Source organism: Colobus angolensis, unplaced genomic scaffold (genome assembly GCF_000951035.1).
Source record: "Colobus angolensis palliatus isolate OR3802 unplaced genomic scaffold, Cang.pa_1.0 Scaffold163, whole genome shotgun sequence".
Lineage (NCBI taxonomy): Eukaryota > Metazoa > Chordata > Mammalia > Primates > Cercopithecidae > Colobus > Colobus angolensis.
The window spans coordinates 3,597,565-3,619,216 of record NW_012114744.1 but is presented as its reverse complement, the minus strand read 5'-3'; the positions used below and the strand labels follow the sequence as shown (position 1 = coordinate 3,619,216).

Genomic DNA, 21,652 nt, shown 5'->3' with positions numbered 1-21,652 from the left:
CAGAAAGGAACTCATCCTGCAACATCTTGTGGTTACCCTGCTAGATCCACTTTTTACTTCTGACCTCCAAAACTGTAAGAGAATCATTTTGCGTTGTTTCAAATCACTGCATTTGTGGTAGTATGTTAAAGCAACAACAGCAAACTCATAGAACTCCTTAGGAAAGAAATGTCAGGTATTTAAGGCAAAAAGTGATTATGTAAATGTATGATAAATCTCAGTAAAGACTGCAGAATAAAAGCATCACCTATGTTACACATGAAATGGTTTTCCTTGCAGCTGGTAAAAGAATCTTTTGTGGGGAGAGGCTTGATTTGTGGAGAATGAACATGGGTCGAGATGCACACTGTTGATCTGACAAGCTGACTCCAGGATTTCTGTTATCAGTCTTCTTTTTGCTGGGGACAATAAACAATCTCACAGTATCAGCGGTTTAAACTCCAAACGTTTATTTCTTACTTTTGAGTATTGGCTGTGGTTCTGCTGAGTCCGGCAGGGTTCCTCTTATCAGCTGGGCTTAATTCAGACATGCCCCATGTGTCTCTCATTGGGAGACCAAGGTTGGAGAAGTAGCTGCTATCTAAACACGCTCTCCTTGGAGAGGATGGCAAGAGTGCAAGAGGGTGATGGGCTTCTGACAGGAAAAAAAAAAAAAAAAGGCAACCTGTCACTTCCACTTACCTTTGAAAAATTAGAAAAATGTGCCCTTTCTTTGACACGGACTTGTGTCAAAGCACATGGTTTAGTCAGCATCACTCCCTCCACGAGGGTGCTCTAAATCTGCACCACTTTATGCCATAACTGTAAGTTGGTTAGGGGAAGAGATCATTCATGAAGAAATGTATTCCTCCCAGCTGTCCACATGAGAAAAGTAGTCTACTTATATGGTTGCTTAAAGGAAGTGTACATGTTTACCTAAAGTTGGGTATGTATTAAATAGTTGTTTTCTGTTGTTAAACTTCTTAAAGGAAAAGTGAATGTTCTCTGTTTTAGATATTACCAGACACACTAAAAAGTAATTCACAATTTGACAATATTCTAAGAATTGAAATACTTGAGAGAATTCACAAAAATGTTCCTAGAGAGGTAACAGTAATGGAGAAGCAGAGCTAGCAAAATCAGATCAAATATCTGTGCACTACATCTGCACTACAGCATACCATTTTAGAGTACACATTTTCCCCAAAGAGTAGTCACCACAAATTCTATTATAGAATACACAAAGTTCTTCATTCCACCTAATCTACTTTTTTTTCTTTTTGTGACAAGGTCAAGCTGGAGTACAGTGGCAAAATCACAGCTCACTGAGGCCTCGACCTTCTAGGCTCAAGCAATCCTCCCACTTCAGCAGGAGTCTCCTGAGTAGGTGAGACTACCAACATGTGCCACCGTGCTTGACGAGTTTAAATTTTTTGTAGAGATGGGACGTCATTATGTTGCCCAAGCTGGTCTCAAACTTCTGGGCTTCAGTGATCCTCCCACTACAGCCACTTAAAGTGTTGGGATTACAGGTGTGAGGCAACGTGCCAAGCCTAATTTTTTATTAGATGTACTATGTCAAAATTCCACCTACCCTTCAGAACCTGGTTAAAATCTCATCTACCCCACCAATGTTAACCTTGTGGTGACTTCCTCTCTCCTCTGATTCTTGGGTGTTTTGCTTCTGCCTCTATTATGAACTTTTTATTATGGTTAAGTTTTGATTCAGAGACCTAGAGAAACCCTACTTATTCTATGATCCCAGCCAAAAAGTTCCTTTTTAGCTGAAATCACCCCTGACCCTCCCTACTCTAGTTAGTTACCACTCCCTCCTTTTCTGCTAATGGTGAAGGTACATTACACATGTTCTCTCATTTACTTACCTACTAAAAAGACTGGGAGGGGGGAAACTAAACATTTGTGAGTTCATTTAAGACAGAGTATATAAAAATCTCTTTTTCATCTTTGGTCCCCAGCACATAATATAGAATCTAGATCAGAGTTCTCAGCTTTGAAACTGTTGACATTTGGGGCCAGACAATCATTTGTTGTGGGGACTGTCCCATGCATGATAGGATATTTAGCAGTATTGACTTTTAGTCTTGACAACCAAACATCTCAGCAGACATTGCCAAATATCCCCTGGGGTCAAAATTGCTCCCAGTTAAGAATCACTGATTGAAACCTTAGGAGAAATTAAATGTTCTTTGACTTGAAGTCAGAATTGTCTGGGCTTTTTTTCCCTCCATTTTAGCTCTTCAACATCACCTAGCCCTAGAAATAAGTGAAACAAACATACTCAAATAAGTGATTTAAACAAGTTTCAAATTAAAAGAAAATCTTCCTTCTGAGCCATTAAAAATAGAGCCTACAAGGATGATATACATTCATTCATGAGAGAAATGACATGGCATATTTGTTTACGGTACGAATTCTAGCATGGCACTGGCTAGATTCAAATCCAGAGAGCATGGGTTTATAGACCAGCTCCCAGTGTTCCAGCTCAGTAACCTCAAGCAAGTCATTGAACCATGCTGCACCTCAATGTTCTCATCTTAAAATGAGGATATAAATACTTCCTACCTCAACAAGACTGTGCAAAGATCATGAGGTAAGATATGTAAGGTTACTGGAACAGGGACCGACAAGTATCACTTATTATTCAGCAAATTGAATATCTACTATATACCAGGCGTTTTACAAGTAGTAGGGAACAAAAAGTTCAAGCCCTCATGGAGCTTAAATTCCAAGATACAAGTAGAGTAGAGTGTGGTGCATTGTAAGTGACAGAATGACAGAGCAGCGACTGAGGTCCCCATGAGGAGTTGTCCTAGGCAATAGCTAAAGGAAAAAGGGTCTTATAGGGAACTGTTCTGAAGCCAGACCACACTTGATGTGTTTAAGCTATAGCAAAGAGCACAGTGAAAACTGAACAATGCATTGTGTTTTCAAGAAGAAAAATGTAAAATTGGAAATTCTCTTTGAGGAAAAAAAAAAATCTAAGCAAATTTTAAAATACTACAAAACATGCCAAAAGTTTAACAAATGTTTTGTTTGGGTAATGAGACTTTGAGTGATGCATTTTCTTTTTTCCTCTTCTGTAATACCCAGGTTTTCTGAATATATATTATAGTACTGCAGTGTTTCTAAAAAATCAAAAAGGCTTTACGTGAAAATACTTGTAAATAAAAGATAATTTTGATTTATCTGGGATTATTTATAATGTTTTCCTTCATTTTGTAGCTGAAATGTATTTTTATTTTTTTAAATGTTTTAATGCATGCCTAACACAGTTTACTCATTATTATTCCATTCAATATTTTGACACAAATTTTTTTCTGCCTATATATTGAACACAAATTATATCTTTTTGGCTGATGGTTCACAATATAGATGTTTATCTTTTAAAATTTCTTCATGTCTTCTAATGTGAAAAAAAAAATACCATCCATTTAACAAACTTTTATTCAACTGGGTAGTCAGCAAAAATGTTGTAATAGTTCACTTAATGGTTCTTTCAAAATATATTTTTCCAATTCAAGGAAGCAGCAAAGAAATTGTAGAAATGGGTTCCATATCTAGGAAACAAATGATATTTATAATGTCTTTACTTACGTCTAAATATTTCCATTTCTACATGTATTTCTTAAATTATATGCCTCAGCTATGACACAATTATAATTTAGCATTTCTATATCTAATAGTAATTTTTTAAATGATTAAGTTGTCCCTTTTGAATTTGACAGAAATATAACTTTTTACGTTCACCATTTTTGCAACATCTTTTGGTAATTTTCTTGACACAATAAATCTATGCTTTAAAACATTAATTAAGATTTACATTTCACTATGAACTGTAAACAAAGCTTGCCAAAATAAAATGATTACGCCTGATTTTAAATGTCTACCCTCAAGAGGCACTCAAAATGCAGCAATGATTTTTCTGTGGTTTCTACTGCTTTAGTTCCCTTAAGAAACGAAGTGTAAATCACAGAAATTCTTCACTTCTTAGAGCTGCAGAGACATTTAAAAGAGAGAGAGAGGTGCAGGAGAAGAGGAAGTAAGAGTGTGCATTAAGAGCAATTCAGAGGGCCAGGCACAGTGGCTCACACTTGTAATTCTAGCACTTTGGGAGACTGAGGTTGGCAGATCATCTGAGGTCAGGAGTTCGAGACTAGCCTGGCAAACATGGTGAAACCCCATCTCTACTAAAAATACAAAAATTAGTTGGGCATGGTGGTGGACGCCTGTAATCCCAACTACTTGGGAGGCTGAGGCAGGAAAATTGCTTGCACCTGGGAAGCAGAAATTGCAGTGAGTTGAGATTGCATCACTGCACTCTGGCCTGGGTGACAGAGTGGGACTTCATCTCAAAAACAAAACAAAACAAACAAACAAAAAGATAGAATTCAGAGAAATTCTCCCTTAAGTTTATTCACCTGGAATTGATAGGACCAAACATTGTTATAAGCATTATCACTATAGATTTGTGGGGATGGAGGATGGAGAGGGCTTGAATAATTGTGAATTTATATGATCTCCTATTGCCTACACACTCCTTCTATGTCCTTTTTATTTTCTTCCATTTTACACTGGGGGTGAATTGTAGTGCAGGAGTCTGCTAGTGAATACAGAGGAGAGTTCTAAAAGTTTCTCTCATCCAATAAAACAAGTCAGTGTAAAACATACTTGTCAATAAAAACTATTTTTTACAGACCTAAATAACTGCATACATTCTTGAAAATGAATAACAAAATTTTATTTCAGTTGATGCACAGCAAATTCTTTACAAATATTGTTTCTTTTAAATTTTATATAATTATTTGGTATATCTTATATCAACTACTATCAACTGCTTAATGTATTTTTACAATAAAATTAAAATTTTTATGATCGCTTTTCATCTATTAAAATGTCTATATATGTGCAAAAATTTTGTTTTTTATAGCTAGACATGAAACAATGGGTTAAAAAATGATCTTAATCATTAAGCATACTTTTACATTACATCTTTACATTTTCAGCCAACACAATGTCGGAATATTTTAATCACAAATATTATTTAGAATGTTCTTAAAAATATTTGACATTTCAAAATAATACAAAATTTCCATTTTAAAATTAAATGTTACTTAAGAAAGTTGTTCCTTTCCTAAAAAACTAACAAACGAAAAGGAAGAAAAAAATAAACACTAATCCAGTTAGCAATCTTCTTACCTTCCTTTAGTCACATGTAGTGCCAAGAATAAGGTGTCTATTTAACATGTTTCTTCTTTCCATGACTTGCAGTGAATTGTGGATATCTATCCGTAAAGGAAATTATGTGTGAATGCCAGCATGCATAGAAATTTAATTCCTAACCTATAAGTATCAAATCAAAACCTTAGTCACCAGCCAATGCCATCCCAAGAATGTAACACACTTGAGGACAAGCTTCCTCTTGAGCCAACTCTGTCAACAGACACCACTTTTATTTCATGTACTCCCATTCTTTGGCACCTCTTTTCTTCCTGCTATCACAAATATGATTTTTTCAAAAGCCACTATCAAGGTAGTAAAAATGGCTTTAATTTATACTTGGTGTATTCATTTGCTGGGGGTGCCATAACAAAACACCACAAATGGGGTGGGTTAAACTGAAACTAATTTTCGCATGGTTCTGTTGGCTGCACATTTATTGAGGTGCCAGTGGGGTAGGCTTTCTCTGAGGTCCTTAAGGGAAAATCTGTCCCAGGCATTTATTTGCCTTTTAGATAACTGTTCTTTAGATTAGTGATCCCCAACCTTTTTGGCACCAGGGACCGGTGTTGTGGAAGACAATTTTTCACAGAAGTTGAGGGACAGGGGTGTTTCAGGATGAAACTGTTCCACCTGAGATCATCAAGCATTAGTTAGATTCTCATAAGGAGATCACAAACTAGATGCCCTGCAAAGCGGTTCACAAGAGGGTTCGCGCTCCTATAAGAACCCAATGCCTCTGCTGATCTGACAGGAGGCAGAGCTCAGTTGGCATTGCTTGCTGGCCTGTGGCTCACCTCCTGTTGTGCTGCCCGGTTCCTAACAGGCCATGGACCAGGTCTGGTCCATGGCCCAGGGGTTAGGGACCCCTGCTTTAGGAGACTGCCCTTTAGATGACTGGCCTTTTCATATACGTCATCCCTCTGAGCACAAGCACCCCAGTGTCTCTCTGCATGTTCTAACCTCCCGTTTTCATAAGGACCCAGGTTAGATATTAAATTAGGACCCACCCTAATGTCCTCACTTTAACTTAATCACCCCTTTAAAGGCTCTATCTCCAAAAATGGTCACATTCACAGGTACTAGGCCACGGGCTTTCACATGTGAATTTTAGGGGGAAATTCAGCTCACAGAACTCAGGTTTAATAGTAAATTAACAAAGTGAAGACAATCAACTCAGTCAGGGACTGAAACACACCCAGTGATGAATATAATTTTTCTCCATGACAGAAAAGAGCCATATGGCTTCTGAATTTTAATGCGAGAAATGAAGAAATGCATGGGTTATGGCTAACCATAAAATAAATACTTAAATATAATTCCTTCATTTGGAAGTGTTTCACTAATTTTTTAAAACTATATAAGGAATATTATCTATGCTTCCACTTTACTAAGCCATGGAATCTATGTAGATTCTACAGAGAATCAACAAATGATGCTATGAAGCAGCACGTGCTTGAGTACGTTAGATAGGCAACAGCTACTCGAGCAACAAAAGTCACAATTACAGAAAGCTTAGTTCTCACTGCAAAAGAGGGGCAAATACTGCAAAAGAACAAGGGGAATTAGACTGTAGTTTTGAAGAGTCACTTGCAATTTTTATTAAATGTTGATCACTTCCACATCCTAGAGGTAATTGCTTAATCATTAGGAAGTTGCCTCTCTTCCCTTTCACCTCTTTGAAAAAAAAGAAAAAAAAAAAATGTAATTCTCTTAGAATTTTCAACATTGAAAATGTGAATCTATTAAGAGGACAAAAACTTCATGGTCAATATGTTTTTATTTTTAAATTAATGATGGAGCAATCTACAAAAAGAATTTTCCATTCTAAAAGCCATTTGGGGTAGATAAAGGAAGATTGAAGATTTCCCTCTCATCAAACTATCCAATAATGCCTTCATAAGACTTGCTTACATAGATGTAAATAAGTATTTTAATATACAAGTACTGTGTTTGACCAATAGACACATTACTAAACAGATACATGTGTCTTCCAGTTTCATATACCTAAGCTTTTTAAGTGATGGAAAAAAAATTGTACATAAAAAAAAAATTAGGGATCCCTTTTATAGAGTGAAGAATCCTTTTATAGTTTGGATATTCACCAATAATTTATGTGTTTATTTCATTTAAGTTTTTATGCATATGATCTGCTTAAACCAAAGTAAAACAAAGTACACCTGTTCCATATTACAAAGATGAAAATACTATATTTATTCAATTATGGTTCATACATTTAATAGAATAAAAATTCTTTTGTGTCTAAAGTTAAATTAAGACTAAACATCTGTATCTATATGTGATTATTTTTCTTCCCTCCCGCCTATGCTTTTCATATGGAATTAATGACTAACAAGTATTCCTAAAATGTGAATAAAGCAGCGAAAGAAGAATAAAAACTGAAAAAAATACCTACGTATAATTTTAAATTGCTCTTAAAATAAAATTATAGAGAAAATACCTTGTATGTTATTTAACTTCATTAAGCTATAAATTAAGTTAGCTACAAATTATCTATAAGTTAAATTCATTAGCTATAAATTAAATTTATCTACATCATATCTAATTTTCTCATTAACTATTAAAAATCCGAACTTCGTATTCATACATGAAAATAGTTTTTCTTTTGGGTGTAAATAGAGTGTACTTTAGAATTCTGAACACTTATCAAACTAAAGTTAGCTAATGAAATGTTAACAATAATATTCAAAACATGAATAAAATCCATACATTAATAACATCTAAAGGCAATGAAAGGCTTTGTGTGAAAGAATCATCTTTTGTCCAACTCTATCACCTTTTGTTTTTTAATGGCTATGTTACAAGTGTCTAAATCCCTGTCCTGGCACACTTTCACTGCTCATGCCTCTGGTAGTTTATTTGCATATTCAGCCCATCTGTAGCCCTTATATTGACTGAACTCATAAACAGAGAAAATCACGAATCCCTGTACAGATTTATATGTGGTTACCCCTACTGTTGAGCCTATTCCAGGGTTGTACTTTGGGGCTTAGGCTTTGATCCTTATAATCAAACCCCACACAGTTGTTAAAAGACATGCAGTATCACTTACACAGTAAAACCATTGAAATAAGCATATTCCTCAGCTGTGAATCCACAAATATCTTGGCAAGATAATTCCACACCTTGCTGAAGAAGAAGATTTACTAAACGTGTTGGTTCACCACTGACAGCAAGAATAAGGGCTGTTCTGGAGCAAGAAATAGAAACGAATGCCCATTTAAAGAGCTTAAACATGCCTCATTTTAAAAAGCCAGTCTTCTCAATTTACTACTCAAATGTATGACCTCTATCAGAAAGAGTCAAGGCAAGAATGTAAAAAGTACAGCAGATCTGCTCAAAAAAGTGTGCCAGTCACAGATCATATCATGGAGTCTAAACATGAATAGTACCTAGGAAGCAGCTAGCTCAGTCATTTTCAATCTCTTCTTCCTGGAAGCCTAGTGTTTTCAAAAACATGTCTCAAAATTCCATGAAGGAATGTGTCTTGTGACTTTGGGTCCCCTGATCCCATTTAACTACAACAGTTGGTCACCTATGTAAGAGTCTAATGTTAAATTCTAATAATAAATGATAAATAAATAATAACAATAATAACCAATTAGTAGTTGGTCCAACTGTTTGATTTTACAAAGGGAAAAACAAATCCTGAAAGTTCAGATAATCTGTCCAAAAGCATGTGAGCATATATCCTATGGGTCTTACGGTTCTATATTTTCTCAATATCATATACGTGTTTTGTGGACATACACACACACACACATACACACACATATAATCTTATTAGGTAGCTCTAGTTATGTGCTATCTTATTTATTAATTATACCTTTGATAATTATCTGAAGCATTCACATCAGCCCCTTTCTCCAGAAGAAATTTTACCATTTTTGGATTATTGCTAATAACGGCAACCAATAGTGGAGTATAACCATCCTGAAAAATTATTTCAAAATGATTAAAATATTGTAGCAAATTTAAAGTTCAACTTAAAATACATGTGTATAAAAACTTCTGAATATACACTGTAACCCTTAAAAGATTTTAGTACATAAAAAAATGTGATTTCAAAGACCAATAAAACAAATCAGGGTTGAGCCAGACAAAAAATTAAAGTTGCTATTTTAGGCTTAATTCAAATTGTAGGTAAGAGCAGCCTAGAATAAGTAAGTGATGAGCACCTAGCATTTATTGTAAGTATTGCATACCATCAATTCACATTTCATAATATTGTCATCTTCAGATTTCCATTGGGTTTCATTTAAACCTCCAAGGCTGGCACTTATTTTGGATGTCATGTAGACAAAATATCAGTAAAGTATCAATATGCTTTTTAAAAAAATTCATCGGTTATTCATAATGCCTTAATGGAAGAGTTAGATTAATTTTAATATTATGTGATTTGCTATTTCAACCCTATTATTATTATTCATGAGTATATCAATAAAATAGAAAAAAGGTGGATTTTATGTTTTTATCAATACCAAGTTATAAGAGAATTAAATATTCCTCATTTGTTATGGCCTGTTAGACAATTATAATTGTTAAATATAGTGTTTCTTTGGAGGTCAGGATTACAATCTGCAATAAAATAAAGACTTTAAGAGAAGAAAAATTTTATCAGTTTTTGATAATCTCTTCTCTTTCTCCCCAATTTCAGTTTGGAAAATTCATTCTTTATATAACATATATTTCAACATAGATGAATTATCTGAAATACGCTCTTCAGTTGCTTTCTAAAATACAGGATTTTTTTCTTTAATAGAAAACTACCTTATTTTTCATTTCAAGATCAGCTTCGTAATCAAGCAGTCGTTCAACTAATGAGACACTCTGACCACAAACAGCATAGTGAAGAGCAGTATTATAATGAATATCCCTCAGATCTGGGTCTGCACCACAGTTTAGAAGAATAGTAGCACAATCCTCATTTTGACACTGTGCTGCCTGTTAATGCAACAAGAGTAGATGAGTAACAAATTTACTATTTGGGATATGATAAATTAATGTTTGATACTATGTTTTAAAACATGAAAAATCAACAAAAGTTAACTAGGAGAACTCAAACACATTCCAATTGAAAAAGAAAAATTATGGCATACCTTAATCAATGGGGATTTGTTTTCACTATCCCGGATATTTATTTTGCATTGTTGCCCAATTAGGAAAAGTACAACATCTCTATGTCCATTCGCACAGGCCAGGTGCAAAGGTGTTCTATGTCAATAAAACAAAACACAAAGTTAGAGATAAGTCTCCATTTGAGCAAGTTACTTATTTTACTCAAAAACAAGCCAGATTGTACATTGGTAAAGTACTTGCTTCATGCACATATTTCTATTTAAACAAATGTACATTAACTACAATTACCTTTTATTGAACTTTCAGGGCTATGCAAGTGTGTTGAAGATTAAATATTTAACTGATTTCACTTCAAGGAAAGGAAAATGTAACTATAATTAGATGAAAAACAGATTTTTTTTTTCTTGCAGCAATCCTCTATTTTGTTTTTATTTTGAGAACCTGTTTTTAAAATTAATTAGTTTTTAATTGACAAATAAAAATTACATATATTTATCATGTCCAACATGTGTTTTGAAATATGTATAGTTTGTGAAATGACTAAATTAGGCTAATTAACATATGCATTACCTCACATATTTATCATTTTTCTGTGGTTGTGAAAACTCTTAAAATGTACTCTCAGCAATTTTCAAGAACACAATACATTGTTGTAAATTATAGTCATGGCTCCCTTACAGGAGGCACAGCCTGTGTCACACCAGCAGAATCGTAGGAAGCTGACATAACAAGAAAGAGCAAAATTTACCCAATTGTGTGCATATTATCATGCTCTCAAACTTGGAGGGCATTATATTAGGTGAAATAAGCCAGGCCCAGCAAGACAGATACCACACGATACCACTTTCTTGTGGAATCTAAAGAAGTCGAACTCTTAAAAGCAGAGAGTAAATAGAGGTGACCAGGAACTGGTAAGGAAGGGGATACTGGGGAGATGGTCACAGGATCAACATCTCAGTGAGACAGAAGGAACAGGTTCGAAAAACAGATTTTTTAAAAAGTACCAAAATGATGTCTGGGCTTGGAAAAGATAATAAAGTTAGGTATCACAGTAAAATTTAGAAATTATATTTAAAACCTGAGATGCATCTAATAGGTAACAGGAGGAAAGTATATTACTTAATCAATGACATGCTATCCCTAATTGTGTGTTTCTCTTTATTTACTCAGTGATTAAAGTTGGCATTTGTATCTGAGAAGTAAAAGATGAATGCCTAAGGACTCTCTAAGTTGTAGATCTTAACCCTATTTTAAGTTATTACACTAATTGTCACTTCTGAAGAACCGTATTCTAGGTAGCCTGCCAGAAACCAGACACACATTCATGAACTTTGACAGAAGACTAATTAGATCCATTTAAATTTTGTAATTTTTAGGCTGGACTGACCCTCAATAAACATTTATCTTCTTCTAAGGTGATATCGTTATAGCCTTGTTTTTAAGATAATTTTATAATACCAAGGCACATATAAATAATCCATTTAAAACAAGAAGCTTAAATATATTTTCCTTGTTTCACTCTGGCTCCTCAGAAGTACTCTATGGGTACCTAAATAGACCCGCTATTGACACACAGGAGTAGAAAAAAGATGAACCTCAAAAATAAGGTAACTACTTAAAAATAAGGTAATTTTCAAAAAGATAAACTAACAAAATCTATTCACAATAACTTACCATCTCTGGCAGTAAACCAAGAAAATATAAAAACAGTTCAAAAACATTGGAGAAAGCTAAAAATCTAAGTTTACCTGAATGTAATCTCTGGAAGGCACGACTGTAATATAACTACAATATAAAAAGTCAAATTTTACCCAATTATATTATTATTTAGCTAAAGAGAGAGCACAGTCAGGAAGAGGACAGTCAGCTAACATAACAGAATAAAACCAGAAGTTATCCATAATTAACATACTTCATGGAAAAGACAATCTGAATTTAAGGAACAAACAAAGAAGAACTTTGTTTCTTCTTTGGAGAAGACAAAAGTGATTCATCAAACACCATGGTCTAAATTATGTTTCCCTCAAAACTATCCACCTTACTTTACTGTGATTCCATCCTTACCAAGCAAATTTCTGATGACTAATTTCTCAGTCATCCTGATACAATGAAGCACTGATTAACCTTTCTGCTCACATTTACAATTTGGTTTAAGGATGAAATTCCTTACATAATAGGAGTTGTCAGAGCCCTCAATCCCAACACAACACAGGGCTAAATAGCTTTAAGCCCACCAAAGATAAGTCCTTGCAGTAGATAGCAAATCCTGGCAAACATTTTGATGTGTCCCTTTCATCTGCCATTACACATATCTTGAGAATTTAGTTCCAAGGAACTTTGGTGGTTTCCACCCAATTTTTAGATCTGCCTCTCCCTCCAACTCCAGTTTTATTTTTTACCTAATTTAAAATAAATACATAAAATTACACACACACACACACACAGACACTGCTCTTACTAAGAAAGTAAATGGATTCCCAATAGGTCCTCCACAAATAGCTGTTGCATCCTGCTGTATACCTCACTCTTCCACCAACTGAATCTACAAAAAATCTTCAGTAACAAATCTACAAAAAAATTTCATGGCCCATATTAAACTCCAAGAACTTAGGAAATCAGCTATAAATTCAATAAAATAAAATAGCCTTGAAAGATTCCACCCTCAAAGGAGGTATTGAACAATGCAGTCTGGGGTCATTTACACAAAATCTGAAAACAAGAGCTAATCTATCTTGAGCATGCACAAAACACTAAAAAGTTGACACTATTCACTCAAACCGTCAGTCTTGTAAAGAAGATTTTTACTTAGAATATTTGACATCCTTTTAAAGCAGTTATCTTAGTTTAAAAAAAAGTTTTAAGAACATACAGATTTAACATTTACATTCATTTTATTTTAAATTTTAGATTTAAGTGTAAAATTTTAGAGCTCGCAATTGAAGTAAGCAGCAAAAGAAAAAAAAATTGTCATGGCCACTTCTCTATATGTTTACACATATAATGTAAATGCCTCAAGGCCAATAGGAATGCTTTTCCACTTAATGTCAAAAACAAAAGCCATTCTATTTTTTGAAATAGTTGAATGCAAAAAGTATATTTACAGATATCTTGGAGAAACATTTTTAAATCAATATTATTCCATTTGTCAAAAATCCTTAACTTTCATCAATACATTGTACTCCTAATTTAAGACTTTATATTGTTACTTCTTAACTCATGGTACTTAATCTAACCAGAAATCTAAATTCCTGTGAAGCTTAGTATTGGTTACTAGGTTTTCAGGCTAACTGGTGTCATTTTGTTTCACTCAAGTTCTGTTTTCTCCCAGACTCCCACTCTCTTTTATATCAGTGGAAAAATTGTCAGCATAGACTGTGGACAGGTGATGATCAGATACCAGAAATCTCAAATGGAACTTCAGCAAAAGGCATGACTCAGATGAGTGTCAAGGCTGAATGATTACTTTGAAAGCTGAAGTGAAAAGTGTTATCTGCTAGACAAGAGTACAGAGCCAGGGCATAGCTGTAGCCTTCAATTGAGTCTCATCATGAGAATGTCCTTTTTAAGTAATATTCTTGGACTCTTGATAACTTAAGAGTTCAGGGTGAGTGAAGGAGAAGTAACCAAGGATGCTAACTCACCCTAGGTCATCTATTTTGAACTCTAGACTGGGCACTTTTGATGTAATCTAGGTTTGAGTAGTAAGGTTGAAGGTATTAATTTAGAATTGGGCCTCCACTCACCAATTTATGAAGGTGATCTGAAGGGCTTTTTTATTAAAAACCACAAAAGTGATTTTATAGCAGGAGAGATATTAAACATCTCCAATTCATTTTCAACCTTATTAGGCACAGTGCTCTTGAAATAAAAAAAATAATAGAAGCTAACTATGCAGAGCACATTAACAGGGAGCTATTCTGATTTAATAAGATGCCTGCAACAGAGCTTTGCAGATCTTTGTTTAAAAAACACTAATCGAGTAGTAGCTCTAGTTTGAAAGATGAGACCGAAGGTATCTCTGCATTATACAGATGTAGAGAAGGCCTCAAACTCCCATCTTGACTCTCAGAACAATGTTTTTCCTACTAGGCCACTATGGTTTCCTGAACGATCTGCTTATGCTATTTATTTCCCCTGTTCCTTTTTTTTTTTAACCAGAAATTCCAATTTTCAGTATCATTATTTTTACTAGAAAACATATATAAAAATATTACTTCCATTAGGCCATTAATATGCACATATGCTTACATGAGGTTTCAGAGACCTTAAGCACAATGCTTCCAAAATGAGTCTGTGAAACATTTGATAAAACATTGTAATTTACCTTATTAAAAATTCAAACAAAACGAATAGTTCCCAATGACCATCTCACTCTATCTACTTTCCTCTCCCCATTTCATCTCTCTCAGAAATAGCAATTTAAGTATATGTTCTTTAAGATTTTATCTTTCTCATTTTCAGTATCTCTCTCTCTACACACACACACACACACACAAATGTGCAAACAGAAATATACAGTTTGAGATTTTTTCATTCAGCTTTATCGAGGTGTAATTTATAATAAAGTGTACAATTTTAAGAATTTTGACTAGTCAATTTACAGTCAATTCTCTGCAGTCAATTCTTTCCCCTGCCCCCATATCTAAAACCACTGGTAACTATTAATTTGCATTATGTCATTATCCTTTTTTTTTTAGATTCGGGGTGTACATATCTAGGTTTGTTACATGAGTATCTTGCATAATGCTGCGCTTCTGCTGAACTCATTACCCAAATAGTGAACATAGTATCTTATAGGTAGTTTTTCAACTCTCATGCCCATCCTAACATTCCCCCATTTGGAGACCCTAGTGTCTATTATTTCCACCTTTATGTCCATGTGATAGAGATAATTTCATATCCTCTTTGACAATTTTGGATGCCTTTTCTTTCTTTTGCCTGATTTTTCTGGCTAGGACTTCCAGTACTATGTTGGATAGGAGTGGTGAGAGCAGACATCTTTGTCTTATTCCAGTTCTCAGGAGGAATGTTTTCAACTTTTCCACATTCAGTATGATATCGGCTGTGTGTTTGTCAGAGATGGCCCTTATTATTCTGAGGTATATTTCTTCGATGCCTAGTTTGTTGAAGGTTTTTATCATGAAGGGATGTTGGATTTTATCAATGCTTTTCCTGCAACTATTGAGATGATCATCTGGTTTTTGCTTTTAATTCTGTTCATGTGGTGAATCACATTTATTGATTTGCATATATTGAACCATCCTTGTATACCTGGAGTAAAACCCACTTGATTGTGTTGAATTATCTTTTTGATATACTGCTGGATTTGGTTTGCTAGTATTTTTGTGTCTATGTTCATCAGGAATATTGGACTGTAGTTTTTTTTTTTTTTTTCGTTGTTTCCTGTATGCTACAATGCTTTACCTTTTCTAGAATTTCATGTAAGTGGAGTCATTTGTGTCTGGTTTCTTTCAGTTAGCATGACACTTTCAAGATTCACCCATATTTTTTGCATATATCCATAATTCATTGCATTTATTGCTGAATAATATCTTTAAGTTATCCTATTTATATGTGTATGTATGTATGTATTCATCCTTTCATTCATGTATTTTAAAAATATTAAGCACTCACTATGGCTAGGCAGGGTTCTAGCTGATGAGGATATATCAGCAAACAAAGATGTGCAAATACCTGCTTTTATAAATCATACATGTTAGTAGAAGAGGTAAACAACAAACAATTTAAAAGATGAAAAGTACATCAGACAATATTAAGTTCTAACGAGAAAAGCAGGGAAGAAGGATAGGAAATGTCAGTGAGGAAAAAGGGTACAATTGCAGGTAAAGAGTAGCCAGGGAAGGCCTCACTTAGTAAGGTAACAATTGAATAACACCTACAGGAAGTGAAAGAGCAAGTCATACGACTATCTGAGGGAAAAGCACCCCAGGCAGAGGGACCAGCAAGTCCAAAAACCCTAAATGCATGTCTTGCATTTCTGTGGAACAGTAAGAAGACCAGTGTAGCTGGAGATAAATGAATGAAAGGAAGAGTTGCAGGATGTAAGATCAGAGAAGTAACAGGGTGAGGATGAAGATCATATAGGGTTGTATGAGACACTGGATGGATATGGCTTTTACCCCTAGTAAGATGGGAAGTGATTGTAAGTTATGAAAACAAGGAGTAATACCATTTGACATACATTACACAGGATTATTCTGACTGCTGTACTGAGAATAAGCTGAAAAGGGAAAAGTGTAGTTAAGTGGGCACTGTAGTAATTCTAGTTGAGACATAATGGTGGCTTTGACTATGGTAGTACTTATAAAGGTAGTAAGAAATGCTCGGATATTAGATATATTTTGAAGGAGAAGCCAACAAGATTTCCTATTTAATCAAATGAAGGTTGTGAAGGAATTAGAGGAATCAAAAATATTCTAGAATTTCAGCCTAAAGCAATTGAAAGACAACATTTGGCATTTATAGAAAAAGAAAAGGCAGGTCAGAAATGAAATAACAGGATCTTAGTTTAGGAATATTTGAGACCTCAGTTTGAGAAAGCTAAGTAGTGATGTGATGGAGCTCGCGGTTCTTGCAAGCTAATGTTAAATTTTCAGGAATTTTGCAAGCCAGTTGATAGCACATTGGTAGCTTAAAATTGGCCACTATTTACAAACCCTACGAATCAGGGTTTTCCCTCTTTCCCTCCCCTACCCATTAAGGGCCTGTTATTAAACATTTATTAGCACACCAGTGAATATTAGATATCCAAGTATAAATATAGGCAGGCAAGAGGTCTCGTTGGCTGGAGATTAAAAGTTGGAAGGCACTGGAATATATATATTTAAAGCTAATCTCTCTTCACCAGGAGAGTGAAGATCAAAATACAGAGAGAAATCATTTCTGGTGAAACTCCTTAAGTGTTTACAAGTTAGGAAGATGAAGAGAAACCAGCAAAGGAGTCTCAAAAGAAGTGTCCACAGAATTAGGAGAAATGCCAGATGGCCCCAGTGTTCTGAAAGACATTAATTCAAATACCGCTGATATGGCAAATAAAGTACTTTGCTGACATGCCAGCAAGGTAAGACTGAAAACTGACCCCTGAATGAAGTCATGTTGAAGTTGTTGATTACCTTATAAAGTCATTCAGTGGAGTGATGTAGGATAAAAGCCATCTAGAAGATTGGACAACACTGTTTTTGTCAAAAAAAAATAAAAAGACATAATACTACCAGTAAGCTAAATACAAATCTTTTTGCTAACCATATAGTTTTCACTTAGCCAATTGTGATGAAAGATAATGCTTTTCATACTTTTTGACTTGAAACTCCCAAAAATATTTTAAGGCAGCCACAGAGAGTACATATTTACTGTTACTAATGCCAAACACATAACTCTTTTTCTTAATATGTATTAATTTTTGCAGAAAGTGGTTGTTAATGGGTTTGAAGATATTATGTAATTGAGGAAATTTTTCATAAGTGATCCACATTAAAAAGATTAACCAGAGTGATGTCAGCAATATGACAGAGTAGGAAACCCTGAAGTACCCTTCCCCACAACAAACACACCAATTCAGCAATAGCGTAAGGACAAACTCCCTTTGTGAAAAATCAGAAACTAATTGAAAGTCTCCTGCACCCTGGGAAAACACAAAACCAGAGGTACTAGAACTAACAGACAGATTCAGAACACCTTCTTGCTGAAGATCCTGCCTCCAACACTGTGCCATATGATCAGAAAGAGACCCACTAGCTCCCGGCTTTACCCAAGAGAGCAAAGGGGGTGGCTTGCCAGCACCCCAGCTTCCCCATAAACTATATGAATACGTGTTAATTATGACAACAAAGTTTGGGGGGGAGATAAAATTTAGATTTTTTACATGCTATTGGACTTCAATTGTTAGCAACTTAAACTACTATGAGCTATTTTATGTCAGTCCCAAAGTAACCACAAAAAATCTGTAGAAGTTACACAAAAAAAAGAGAGAAAGGAACCAAAGCACAACAATATCAAAGCACAAAATCAAGAAAACACAAAGGAAGACAGGAAGAAAGAAAAAGACAAAGGAACTATAAGAGTAACATGAAAGCTAACAAAATAGCAATAGTAAAACTTTCCCTATCTATAAATACGTTAAACGTAAATAGATTAAGCTCTGTAATCAGAGTGGCTGAATAGATAAAACACAAGGTGCAACTACAGTTGACCCTTGAACAGGAGGTGTTTTAACTGTGTAAGTTCACTTATACACAGATTTTTTTCAATAGCTATATTAGAAAAATTTTGGAAATTTGCAACAATTTGAGAAAACTTCCAGATGAAACAAGTAGCCTAAAAATACTAAAAAATTAAGAAAAGGTTACATATGCCATGAATGCATAAAATATATGTAGATACCAGTCTATTTTATCATTAACTACCATAAAATACCAGAGATACTATGATGAATCCCTCTTCTTCCTCCCCCTCCATCTACTTAATGTGAAGAAAACAGGACGAACAACTTTATGATGATCAACTTAATAGTAAATATATTTTCTCTTCCTTATAATTTTCCTAATAACATTTTCTTTTCTTTTGCTAACTTTATTTTATTGTAAGAATACAATGGGTAATACATATTACATACAAAATATATGTTAATCAACTGTTTATGCTGTTGGTAACACTTCCAATCAACAGTGGGCTATTTATAGCTAAGTTCTGGGGGAGTCAAAAAGTTATTAGCAAATTTTTACTTCACAGGGGGTTGGCTCCCCACCCCAATCCCTATATGGTTCAAGGGTTAAGTGTATGTGCTATCAGAAACTCACTTTAGATTTAAGGAGAATTTGATTGAACAGCGAGTTCAAATGCCTGTTTGGAAGCAGCCATTGTGCTCTCAAGCATGCCAAGACAGAGTCTAAAACTGTACTTGTTATAAAGCTAACCTGGGTATGAAGCTATCTGGGGAGTCCCTCTCTTTGTCAACCCCAGCTCAACAGCAATTCTGAGTTTGGAGACTCTCAAAGTCTCTTTTAAATTGTAACTAAAGTAAGGACAGTGGTTTAACAGAGTTCATATTGCTGATTGCGTTGCATCAAGGCCCCAGCGGGCTGCAAGGGACCTTTGTGACTTGACAAGTTCAATGGTAATGAGTGTGGTTAATGAATAGTACGGCTTATCATATTATCCCAGAATCTGACATGTTTATACAGTTGTTACACATATTTGCAGCACATATTTGGTGAGAAAATGAAAACAGATTTAAGAAAATTGGTGATGAGTAGCAATGAAGGGAGAAAAAAATCATCCTCTGTCCAAATAAGTTTGCTAAGTATCAATAAACTCAGCAAGCTTCTTTTTCAAACAATTAAAAAGTTACTTGTTTTGATGTTTCCAAGTGTTAAAATCTGACTAACCAATGTTCTAGGGGGTCATCTCTACTCTTTTACTATTCTCCAATGAGCAAAACTGTGCATCTTAGTGCCTGGGGACAATCAATTACCAAGAAGCAAAACAACAAGGAGGGGAAAAGATGGACTGCCAGTGGAGACCAAGCCGGTGAGAGGAGGGGATGGATTCAGGAAGGGCAGAAAATATTCAGGTAAGCATTCCTTTCTTTTCTTTTTTTTTTTTTTGAGACAAGCCTTGCTGTGTCACTCAGGTTGGAATGCTGCGGCCCGATCTCGGCTCGCTGCAACCTCCGCCTTCCGGGTTCAAGTGATTCTCCTACCTCAGCCTCCCGAGTAGCTGGGATTACAGGCACCCGCCACCACGCCCTGCTAATTTTTGTATTTTTGGTTAGAGATGGGTTTTCGCCATGTTGGTCAGGCTGCTCTCGAATTCCCGACCTCAGGTGATCCTCCCGCCTCAGCCTCCCAAAATGCTGGGATTACAGGCATGAGCAACCGCGCTCGGCCCAGCATTTAAAAATAAATAAATAGACAAAAGTTGGAGTGGGACCCTCTGCCAATAATCACCAGACAATCTTTCTTCTTTGGGAAACTCTGAGTGACAATCAGGGTCAAACAGCCCCTACTTGTCTTATTTCTGGTTGAAGGACCCGGGCCCCAACCCGTCCTCCCCCGCTGGCTCTTCAGTCTGGTCACCTGGATTTTTTGTCCTGCATGTTTACATCATATTTCTTGAGCTGAAGATATTCCTTCAGCTTCTTCAAATCCCCGACTGAAGCAGCTCTGTGAAGTTTCTTTAAATCCTTTTCTCGAAGGTTGTAGCCCTGGCCTATGGACGGGTCTGAGGAGGTAGGGCTGCGGGTCTCATTCTTCCTCTTCCAGAAGCTGAAAAGCTTATTCATGGCGGTGCAGACTGCAGTCTTTCCGTCAGATGAGGATGTTCCTCGGCTTCCTAGCCGTCCGCCCCGCCACTCTGCCCTAGCACCCGGCCGGAGCTCTCTCCAGTACCCGATGAAAGTGGAAATGCTGGAAGGGCCTTGCACAGCCGGCCGTTATGGCAGTTATGGTCGTTATGGCTGTTAAGGTCGTTATGGTCCGGCCCCAGGGGCTCGCAGACCTGCATTCTCACCTAGGACTTGGGCCTGACAGCCACACCTGCAGTCTTCCTATTAGATCATGAACCTTGGAATAGAAACTTACCACCTTTCTTACAAATAGCCTCTTCTCCTTCAAAAGTAGATCTAAGGGCTTGAACTCTTGCAAACTAATATTTACCTTCCTTGTGATGGGGATGGGGATGGGGATGGGGATGGGGATGGGGACGGGGATATAGGGATGGGGATGGGGATGGATCTCTTCCAGTGATCTTCCCTCCAACCTACTCCCAGCCTCTCACCTCCCTGGCCACATGCTACAAATTGTCTTCACAATAACTGCAATTCCTCAATAACCTCAATTTCATACACACTTTTTAACACCACTTCTCATATTCCAGCTCATTTTGTCTGGTCACAAAACTCCAAAAGTCCTTTGAATATCTAACTCACTGTGCCTACAGTCCATGAGTCTCATATCCTTTCCCTGGCCTGGGCCACCACACTCTGTGTCCTCACTTCACTACTTAACTAAATTCCACGGTCAATCGTCATAATCACTCCCATGCAGATACCTTCAATAAGTTTTCCCCCATTCCCTTTCTTACCTGTCTGTGCTTAAACCAAAACCCTCATTAAATCTAAACTGTTTGATCTGCCCTAAGCCACTGAAATGTGACCGAAGGAAAAAACACAGTCCTGCCATCATCTTTCATTTCCAGTTCAGGAAAATCCATCTCAAATTGTCTGTTACTCTTTCTCTCTCTTCACACCTCCTTGGTTCATGGCACTTTTTCCTGATCCATTGAGAAAAAGATCCAATCAAAAGAGAAACTGTACCTG

The 21,652-nt window shown here is 35.8% G+C and overlaps 1 protein-coding gene across 1 annotated transcript; it reads right to left on the bottom strand.

Moving 5' to 3' along the window:
• Positions 1–3,214: 3,214 nt before the first annotated feature.
• ANKRD7 (ankyrin repeat domain 7) lies at positions 3,215–21,007 on the bottom strand. The gene is made up of 7 exons (XM_011937382.1): positions 20,412–21,007; positions 10,338–10,452; positions 10,009–10,182; positions 9,065–9,171; positions 8,291–8,428; positions 5,197–5,282; positions 3,215–3,557 (listed from the first exon to the last, which is right to left on the bottom strand). The coding sequence occupies exons 1-6, from the start codon at positions 20,615–20,617 to the stop codon at positions 5,234–5,236; spliced, it is 789 nt and encodes a 262-aa protein (XP_011792772.1). The 5' UTR covers positions 20,618–21,007; the 3' UTR covers positions 3,215–3,557; positions 5,197–5,233.
• Between the last annotated feature and the right edge of the window lie 645 nt (positions 21,008–21,652).

Bases quoted from the DNA above. Each gene is read 5' to 3' on its own strand.
- ANKRD7 (XM_011937382.1), bottom strand. From the start codon at position 20,617: ATGAATAAGCTTTTCAGCTTCTGGAAGAGGAAGAATGAGACCCGCAGC. The intron at 8,429-9,064 runs GTATAATTAATA...TTCTTGCTCCAG, and splicing joins GCTTCAGATAATTATCAAAG to AACAGCCCTTATTCTTGCTG. The intron at 5,283-8,290 runs GTAAGTGATACT...CTTTACGGATAG, and splicing joins TATTTCAATGGTTTTACTGT to ATATCCACAATTCACTGCAA.